Source organism: Tupaia chinensis, unplaced genomic scaffold (genome assembly GCF_000334495.1).
Source record: "Tupaia chinensis unplaced genomic scaffold, TupChi_1.0 Scaffold000063_1, whole genome shotgun sequence".
NCBI lineage: Eukaryota > Metazoa > Chordata > Mammalia > Scandentia > Tupaiidae > Tupaia > Tupaia belangeri.
This window is the reverse complement of record NW_006159521.1, coordinates 3,050,480-3,060,654: the sequence shown is the minus strand read 5'-3', so window position 1 is coordinate 3,060,654 and position 10,175 is coordinate 3,050,480. Positions and strand designations below refer to the sequence as shown.

The 10,175-nt window shown below is 40.0% G+C and overlaps 1 protein-coding gene across 1 annotated transcript in view; it reads left to right on the top strand.

Annotated features, from left to right (window-relative positions):
• Positions 1-10,175, top strand: part of TLN2 (talin 2) — a gene marked incomplete in the record, with an annotated part of 559,462 nt that overhangs the window by 361,487 nt on the left and 187,800 nt on the right. The window contains 3 exon segments of the mRNA XM_014593350.2: positions 1,952-2,107; positions 8,880-8,981; positions 10,000-10,076. Of these exon segments, the coding sequence (XP_014448836.1) occupies positions 1,952-2,107; positions 8,880-8,981; positions 10,000-10,076 (335 nt within the window).

The following is a 10,175-nucleotide window of genomic DNA, read 5'->3' as shown; positions in this document are numbered from 1 at the left end:
GATTGCGGCGTGACCATCCCCCCTGGGGGGTGATTTCTCGCTTTCTGTCTCTATGTCTCTCTCTGGCGGGCTGGCGAGCACACGCGCCCTACAGTGAAAATCTCTCCAAAAAAAAAAAAAAGAAAAAAAATAAGTTCCTTATAGATAAGCTGTTTCAAAAATAGGAATAGATGGATATTAACACATTTTCTTCTATGAATATTTTAAACTTCCATTAATAATCATCCCCCTTCACACTTTGTTTAATTCTAAGTATTATTTAAAAAAATAAACAAACAAAAAAGCACTGCTATTCTACTTAAGTGAAACATGTTATTTGCTTATTTTTCAGTTTATTATTTTAAAACACTATTCATGTTCTTTAATAGTTTCGTTGGTTTGTGAGAATGTTTCACAGTGCGCGAAGTCTTTTACAATTATATTTGAAATGTTTGTATTCTTCAGTCATTTGCTTTTTAATTTCTTTTAATGGTGAAGTTTCTTTCTTTTCTTTTGCTCCTGTCTGAGTGTGTATGCATGTGAACACATGCATGCACACACGTGTGTGTGTGGCAGGGGACGTCTTCAAAAATTCATAGAAAATGAGTACCATGAAAAACCAATGCATAGACTTCAAGACATTTTTGCACCAAAATAAACTCATACTTTAGTTCCATTTCTCATGAACTTTTTTTTTTTTTAAAGATATTTTACCATAGGGCCCTTGTGCTTGCATAGAGAGACAGTAACACAGAGAGGGAGATGGAGAAATTCCCTTCTGCCCAGGGGTGATGGCCCTGCAGTCCCTTCCCCATTCTTCGCTTGGGATTTGGGGCATGAATGCACACGTGCCAGGCATAGTTTTCAAGTCAGTGGGCCTGGGACTTAAACCACAGTCAGCCCTGTGTGAGTCCAGTGCCTTAACTACCATGTCAACAAATGCTAGCCCTTTCCACGAACTTTTGGAAGTCCTGTCATTTATAAAGAGTTAAAGATGTTCATCTTTTTTGACTTTTTATTTTGCTGCTTTTGCTAGAAAGTCACTCCTCACAAGGAATCACAAAAATATCCACTTGTGTGTTCTTTCTAAATTATTAATCTACCCTTAATTTGTTTTAGTATGAGTAGGAAATAGGGATGCATTATTTTATTAGACATTATTATCTTCTTAAAAATTATTCCAACTAATTATAAAAGATGTTTTAAGAATCAGAAGATGTATGAAAATACCACAAACAAAAATTCCAAATGCATATATATTTAACGTTTTTTTTTTGTTTGCTTTTTTATTTATTTTTTTTTTGTAAAGAGAGATTGTTTTGCTATAGGGCGCATGCGCTTACCAGACAAACAGAAAACAAGAAATCACCCCCAGGGGGGTCGGCCATGCTACAATCCCTTCTTCTCCATTCTTCTCTCAGGATTTTGGGCACACATGAATATGCACCTCGCATGAGTTTTAGCTGCCAGTCTGGGATTCAAACCATGGTCTACTACATGGGAGTCTAGCGATGTAACCATTACGCATGCCATCTGTTGGTCCCTATTTAAGATTTTTTTAGAGGGCTGTGTCACCTCATACTGAACATTCCACTTTGGCAGAGTTATAATTTATCTTAAGTTATTTAAATTCCAGATTAACCTTCTTTTGGTACTCACAGAGTTGGTTCCTGGGAGTGTTAAAATTTGAAATTCTCCTTACATGCTTTTTCTCTGTTCAACCTTTTTTTTTTTTCTGACTTCTTGTCTAATTTTAGAGCAACCTTTCCTCCTGAAAAGCATCTTTCCAATCTTTTCACTTCTCTGTGTTAGTACCCGTCCTTCTAACTTATTGAGTTATTTAACCTAGCTTTAAAGCCTTGTTTTTCCAAGTAGTTGGCTGCAGGTAAAACATCACAAACTCAGATTCCGTGATAAAATCAGCTGCATTGAAAGGAGGAGTGTTGATTATGGGTATCTTCTTCTATTTCAGGAAAAGATGAAAGGCAAGAACAAGCTGGTGCCTCGCCTGCTCGGCATCACCAAAGACTCGGTGATGCGCGTGGATGAGAAGACCAAGGACGTGCTGCAGGAGTGGCCCCTCACCACGGTCAAGCGCTGGGCAGCCTCACCCAAGAGCTTCACACTGGTAGGGACTGGCAAAGGGCAGTGAGAGGCGTAACGTGGCCTTGGATGATCGTGTGGGACGGGGAAAGGCCAGATCCTAGCCCACTGGGGGTGTCTGGCCTTCAAGAGCCAGAGCAGAGAGGGGAAGGGAGTACCAGTCAAGGGGCAGGGAGGGGGCGTGGTACAGAAGCAAGAATGACGCCAGCATGCCTGGGATTCATCGTTCTTTCCTCTGGTGCTCTACTGAGTCTGCCTCTAGTTTGTAAACTAGAAAGAGTTCCTTACCAGGACAGCTCTCAGCTGAGTGTTCCTGATGGCCTCCCTAGTATATCCTAAAAGGAAGCTCTAATATGAAGGCTCCCTGTTTATCCTGTTATTTTAGATGTCCCTAAGAATTGTGCTATCTTGGTGAGGTGTGTTTTCGTAGCCTGCCTAGAAAGAAGTCACAGTACATGGTGGAAAAAACAGACTTTGGGGTAGCATTAGAAGCGCCAGTTCATGAGTCTGCGCTCTCTGACTTGTTTAGTTCCTTCGCTCTGAGCCTTATTTCCTCAGCTGTAGAATGAGGAAAGTAACACCTCTGTCACCCAGTGACTAGGATGAAATGAGATCATGATGATCGAATACTTAATGTAAAATTCACGGGAAGTAGGGAGCATGTGTTGTTCCCAGACCCTCAGACCTCTGGATTCCTCATCCCAACTTCAACGTTTGCTACTAGCAGAACATCATGTGTAGCCTTAACTATAGCCCTGTTTGCATGTGAAACTTGATAGAGCCCATGTTTCGTAGGGCAAGGTGAGCAATAAAGAAAATCAAATAGTGCTGAAGCATGGTGGTTAAGGCACTGGACTCCCACATAGCTGATCGCAGTTTGGGTCCTAGACCTGGCAGCTTGAAAATCACACCCAGAGCATGTGTGTGTGTGTGCGTGTGTGTGTGTGTACGCATGCGTGCATGCCCAAGGTCCCAGGAGTGTGGGGAGCCAAAGAGGAAACGTGAGGAATGTGCAGGACGTGACCACCAGAATAAGACCAGGGTCTTTATCTGGACATGGCCTTGGGCGGCTGGATTGTTATGAGCAGAATGTCTTGGGATTATTTTGAACTAAATGTTCCAAAGTATTGTTATAATAACCTGATAAATTCAGTAAGGACTTAAAACCTTACATCACAGAAGTCTTGGGAGTGTGTATAACTAGCAATAAAGTACATTCACGCTGACCAGTATTGACTGGCAGTCCTCTCGTTTCTATCCTGTCTTCTTGTCTTTCCTCGCCCCCCCAACTCAGGAACTGTTTGCCATCGGCAGGTCCGACATAGGAGAAGAATGGAGAAGGGATTGCAGAGTAAGGGGTGATTTCTCACTTTCTCACCCCTGTGGGGTGATTTCTCACTTTCCTTCTCACTCTCTCTCTCTTTTATGAGCACATGTACCCTATGGCAAAAACCTTAAAAAAAATTTTTTTTTAATTCTGTAATTTGTTCATTTTTTCAGAACTACTGAAGTTTCTAGTGAATGCTTGAAATACAGCTTGTATTTAGGCAAGATTTCAGTATGGACATAAAAAACAAAGTGTGATGAAAGGGCCTCTAGGAAGGAGTAATTAGTTACTTAATTTGATCAGAAATTGATAGGCTCATGCCAGTTGGAAGGAATTTTTAGAAAACATACCTTCTTTTCTGCTGAAGTCATTAACCACGGTATCTGCAGGACCTTAAAAAGAAGCATGTTCATTGTTAGATATGTCCTCATGTGCCATTGTAGGAAGTTATGGTTAATTTCTAAAATAGAAAAAATCAAGAAAATTATCTAACATGCTATTTAGAACTTCTAGGAAAACTGCTAAAAGAGTTGAACTTAATTACCTTTGGGGAAGGTATGATGGAAGTTGGGGCTGGAATGTGGAGGACAGGGGATAGCTATGTTTGCTTATATGTTATGTATCTTAACACTTTGGGATGTTTTAAACTAGCACTAAATCCTGTTTAATTAAATTTTTTAAAGATAAGAAATCATGATAATCTTAATAACTACTTCAAGCAAAAGAGAATGGACATCACTATTTTTATTCAAGTTGGATTGAAAATTATTATATGTAATTTTTCTTCCTACTCTGAGCCTTTATTTAATTTCCAAGTGTTTGGAAATTTTCCTGTTGTCTTTCTGTTATTGATTTTTTCTTTGATTTCATTATAGCCAATTGTTTAGATATTTTCCTGTTGTCTTTCTATTATTGATTTTTCATTTGATTCCATTATGGTCAGAGAACATACTCTGTCTTATTTCAATTCTTTTAAAAATTTAAGCTTTGTTTTATATCCCAGAATATGATTATTCTTAGAGAATACTTTATGACGGCTTGAAGAGTGTACATTCTGCTGTTATTGGGTAAAGTGATTTCTGTAAATGACTGTTAACCCCTGTTATCAATGGTGTTGTTCCAGTCTACTATATCCTGTTAACTTTCTTTTAGTAATTTTTTTAGACAGATTTTTTGCTATAGGATGATTATACTCCCCAGAGAGACTGAGACAGAAAGTAAGAAATCACCCCCGATGGGTGATGGCCACACCAAAATCCCTTCTCCTCTATTCTCCTCTCAGGATCTTGGGCATGCATGCACACATGCCTAGTGTGAGTTTTAAGTCATTGGGTCCAAGACTTGAACCGTGGTCGACCATGTGGGAGTCAAGCGATGTAACCATTACACCATCTGCTGGTCCCTCTTTCCAGTAATTTTATGCATTGCTGAAAGTGAGGCACTTACCAGTCATTGTGAGTTTTTCTGATTTTTTTTCCCTACTTTTCGGCTCTATCAGTTTTTGCTTCTTATATTTTGAAATGTTGTTGTTTGGTGCCTATATATTGATGAGTCTTATAACTTCTTAATGAAGAGATTGTTTGACTATTAAATGATATTCTTTTGTTCTAGTAATTAATTATTGCTCTGAAGCCCGTATCTCATATTAACATAGCCGTCCCTGTTTTTCTTCATTCATGATAGAGAGAGAGAGGCACCCTCCACAGAGTCTTGTCACACTGTTCCCCTTCCTCCAGTCCTCTAACCCATCAGTTCCTGGCCACTTGTGTGTGTGCCCAGCATGTTTCAGGCTTGACCAGGCCGGGATTAGAACTGTGGTCCTCATGTGGGATCCAGCTTCTCTTGAGCTGTACTTTACTGCTGCACCACACAGCTGGCCTGGTTTCTCATGCTTTTTTAAAATTAATGTTTGGATAATATACTGTTTCTGTCCTTTTACTTTCAACCTACATATACTGTTATATCTGAGGCGAGTTTCTTTTTCTTTAGCATTATTAATTTTATTTATTATTATTATTATTATTTTCACATGAGTTTTGCCAGAGAGAGAGAGAGAGAGAGAGCAAGCCATTAGGTCCAGGACTTGAACCACCGTCAGCCATGTGGGAATTCCAACACCTTAACCTCCACGTCGCCTGTTGGCTCCCTGTGGTGAGTTTCTTATAGAGAGCATAATTAGCTGGGTCATTTTTGTTGCTGTTTTAATCCATTCTGTCAATGCCTGTCTTTCAATTGGTATACTTAAACAGTCAGGTCATTAGAAGTCATGATGCATTTTTACATGGAAAAATTCAGTATGTCCAAGTTAGAGCTTACGTCTACTAACATGCAGTCTTTTTTCAGTTTGTTCCCTCTATTTTTTTTCCTCTGTTTTTTTGTTTGTTTGTTTTTACTTTCTATGTGTCACTTGAACATTTTTTGGGATTCCACTTTGTTTTATTTATTTTTTATGTATGTCATCTTGTATACTGTTCTTAGTGATTATTCTAGATTTTACCCTGTATATGGTGTGTGTGTGAGTTAGTTATAGCCTACTGGTATGAGGTTTTACAATCCTTTGAGTGGAGTGTAGAAACCTTAGAAGCCTTACTTCTATTTAGGTCTCTCCACCCTCCTTACTTTTGGAATATAATTGCTTAGTATTTTTTCTGTACACACTGAACACTGTGTGAAATGGTGTTATAACTTCTGCTTCAAACATAAACTAGATTTTAAAAACCATGAATTAAGGGATTGTCTATTACATTTACATCTATTTTTATTTATCCCATTGTTCTTTCTTTTTAAAGTTCCCAGGCTTTTTTGCATTATCATTCTCTCTCTCTCTCTCTCTCTCTCTCACTTTTTAACCCCTTTAGATTTTTGCCATAGGGTGCATGTATTCCACAAAGAAAGAGAGGCAGAGAGAGAGGAACTAAGAAATTTCCCCACACACACACACCCACCATGAGGGATGGCCATACTGCAGTTCTTTCTCTTCCATTCTCCTCTCAGGATTTTGGGCATGCATGCACACATGTCTGGTATGATTTTCAATCCACTGGGTCCAGGACTCGAACTCTGGTATGGCCATGTGGAATCCAATGCCTTAACTACCACACCACTTGCTGACCTTGTTATCATTTTCTTTATGTTTGGAAAGAGAGCTTCCTTTTAGCCATTTCAAGGGTAGGTCTGCTACTTCGTCAGTTCTCTTAGTTTTCCTTCAGTTGACAATATTTTTATTTCTACTTCATGAAGTATAATTTTGCCAGATACAATATTTGGGATTGACAGTACTTTTCTTTCAGTACTCAAAAAATGTCATGCCATTTCTTTTTCTTTTTTTCTTTTTCTTTTCCTTTTTCTTTTTTTATCTCACCTTCATTATTTCAGGTGAGAAACTTCCTGTCGTTCAAGTTGGTGTTTGTTTAGAAGTAATAGATCATTTTTCTATGGTTGTTTTTAAGGTTCTTTTCTTTCTTTTTTTTAAGGCAGGGTCCCAATGCGTGAGTCTTCCTGCCTCAGCCTTCCAGCTGGGATTACAAGTGCATACCACTGTGCCTAGCCCTTACTTCTAGTTTCGCTTTGTCACCCAGGCCAGCCTCAAGCTCTTGTTCGTCCTGCCTCAGCCTCCCAGGCTACTAGAATGACAGGCATACACTGTTGCCCTGGCCTTTAGGTTGTACAAAGAACTGAACTTGGGCTCCTCTGTGGCCATAGCCCACAAAACACAGCATCTAAACAGTGTGAGGTCACCACAGCTGGGCCAAGATGTTTTTCTTTATTTCTCATTTTCCAAATTTTTGATGTGGGTTTCTTAGGGGTTATTCTGTCTGGAGGTTACTCAGTTTCTTGAATTTATACAGTTACATCTTTTGATAATTTGGGGAATTTTTCAGCCATTGTTTCTTCAAAAACTTGTTTTCCTCACACTATCCTGTCCTTCTGTTATTCTGATGATGTTAGTGCTGGATCTTTTGTTATTATTTCACAGATCTCTGAAGCGTGTTAATTTGTATTTAGTTTATTTTGTCTCTGTTGTTCAGAGTGACTAATTTCTATTGATCTGTTTTCAAGTTTACTGATTCAATTATCTGTCATCTCCATACTATTATTTAGTCTAGTCTGTGAGTTTTTTTATTTTGGTTATTGTAAATATTTTTCAGTTCTGTAGTTTCCATTTGCTTTCTTCTTATGGCTTTTGTTTCTTTGTGAAACTTTCTGTTTTTTCATCTCTTTCAAAGGATTTTGTGATTGTTGAAGGTTTTTTTTGTTTTTTTGTTTTGTTTGTTTTTGAGACGTTTTTGCTATAGGGTGTATGCATTCACCAGAGAGAGAGAGAGAGAGACACAGAAAGGGAGAAATCACTACCCCCCTCCCCCAGAGGGGATGGCCATTCCACAATCCATTCTCCTCTCAGGATCTTGGGCACTCACACACATGCAGTGTGAGTTTAAGCCACCAGGTCCAGGACTCAAACTGAGGTCGACTGTGTGGGAGTCCAGCAACATAGCCATTTCCACCAACTGCTGGTCCCTGTTGAAGTCTTTTATGATGGCTGTTTTAAAACCCTTATTAAATCATTCCAATATCTGATTTATTTCAGCATTGGCATTAATTAGTAGTCTTGTCTCATTCCTATTGTGGTCATCTTGGTTCTTGATGTGAATAGCAATTTTTCATGTATCCTAGACATCTTGGTGATTATGTGAGGAGACGCTAGCCCTTACTTAAATCTGTTTTGGCAGACAGCCACCTTGTTAAGTTTAGCATTTAGTGTTCTGGCCTACTTTTATGGACTTCAGTTGCAATGATGATTTCTTTATCTGAGCCATTGCAAAGCTATTCTGGACTGTTCGTTCTTTCAGCACTGCTGAGGCTGTGCTTACACCCTGTTGTTCTGTCTGTAAGGGCAGAAGACTCTTCCCTGGGCTGCCTGCTTTCGTTTGCAGAGACAGAAGCCACTGAGCCTGACTGTCTTTATGCCACTGGGGAGAGAACAGGGAGAGATGGGACTGCTCCTACAAAAGAAGCAGACTGCCCACCTGCCTGGTTAGAACAGGCTTCATGGCTGTGCTGCTGCGGGTGAATGCCAGCCCGGGCTGTCAAGCTGGGCACGGGGCTCCCAACCGGTCTCGGCTGCACTTCCCTTCTCCTAGTCTTTTGGCCAGAAACAGCAGGTGTTGCGGGAACTAGCTCTTAGAGGTTCCAATTGGCAGGCCTCTAAAGGCTCCCAGGCTTAGGGATATGGGATATAAAAGCAAACCCAAGAATTCACGACATTGTGATTCCTGAGAGCCAGAAGCCCCCTGGCAGTACACCTCTCTAACTTTCAGAGCCCTTATACCATTGCTAAATAAGTTTTATTAGAGTATGTGGTTGTATTTAAAGGGGAGAAGCAGGGGGAAGTGGCCCTCTGTCCATTCCAGAGCTGAATCTGGCTTTTAATACTACTAATATGTTTAATATAGCTTCTAATGTTTTTCAGGACTTTGGAGAGTATCAAGAAAGCTACTACTCAGTGCAGACCACCGAGGGCGAGCAGATATCCCAGCTGATTGCAGGCTACATTGACATCATCCTCAAAAAGGTATTTAAGGTTGATGCAAATGGAAACGCAGGACTGCTTTTTTTTTTTGGAGGGGGGCGAGGTTTTTGCTATAGGGTGCGTGCACTCGCAAGAGAGACAGAAAGCGAGAAGTCACAGCCCAGGGGGATGGCCACGCCGCAATCCCTTCTCCATTCTCCTCTCGGGATCTTGGGCACGCACGCACACGCACCCAGCCTGAGTTTAAGCCACCGGGTCCGGGACTCGAACCATGGTTGACTACATGGGAGTCTAGCAACATAACCATTATGCCAACTGCTGGTCCCAAGGACTGCTTTATTAAAAGGCTCAGTTTAGATGATATGGCTACCTTGAAGAAAACCTGTACTTGAAATACTTGACTCACTAATTAATCTTTGACATTGAGATTGTCTGAATATAAGGTCTTTGACCTTGAGATCCTTTGAGAAGTCTGAATTTGCTGTGGCACATGGCTGTATCATCTCCTGCCAGGTACGATCAAGGGTGTGACATTTAACCAATGAATGAGCCTCGCTTACCCCCAGCACCTTCCTCTCTAGTAGGTAACTGTGTTATGCTTTTCTCTGCAGAAATCCAGACAAAGGTGCTAAACATGTTCATAGTTTTCTTTCCTTCCTTCCTTTCTCTTCTCCTTTCTTTTCCTTTCCTTTCCATCAAATATAATGGGGTTATATGTCATAATGGTATCCAGAAAAAAAGTTTTCTAAGGCCTCAAAGTATAGACCATTCAGGTAGCCAAGTTCTAGTAGAATGTTAATATGTGCGCTTTGGTCTTTTACATTGTAAAATTAAATCTGTGCAATAATAACTACAGAGAATTACTTATTTCTATATTAAATAATGTATTTCTCCTTTTATATTGGCATGTTTTTATTCACCCATACCTTATCAAATACCAATACAAAGAAGTTTGGGTCAACTTGAACATTTTTGTTGGTGTCCCTTTAGAAGGTCTTTTTGAAGAGCCTTAAATCAAGACCTGCTAATTTTCTTTTTTTGCATCTTGTTTTACCTCCAGAAACAAAGTAAAGATAGATTTGGACTAGAAGGTGATGAGGAATCGACTATGTTAGAAGAGTCTGTTTCTCCCAAAAAGTAAGTCTTGTTAAGGGCGCTGGAGAGCTGCTTTCTCCCCAATGGGCAGGCTTCCTCCTGTCAATGTGGGGACTGGTTGCTTTGAAGTCCTTCACCTAG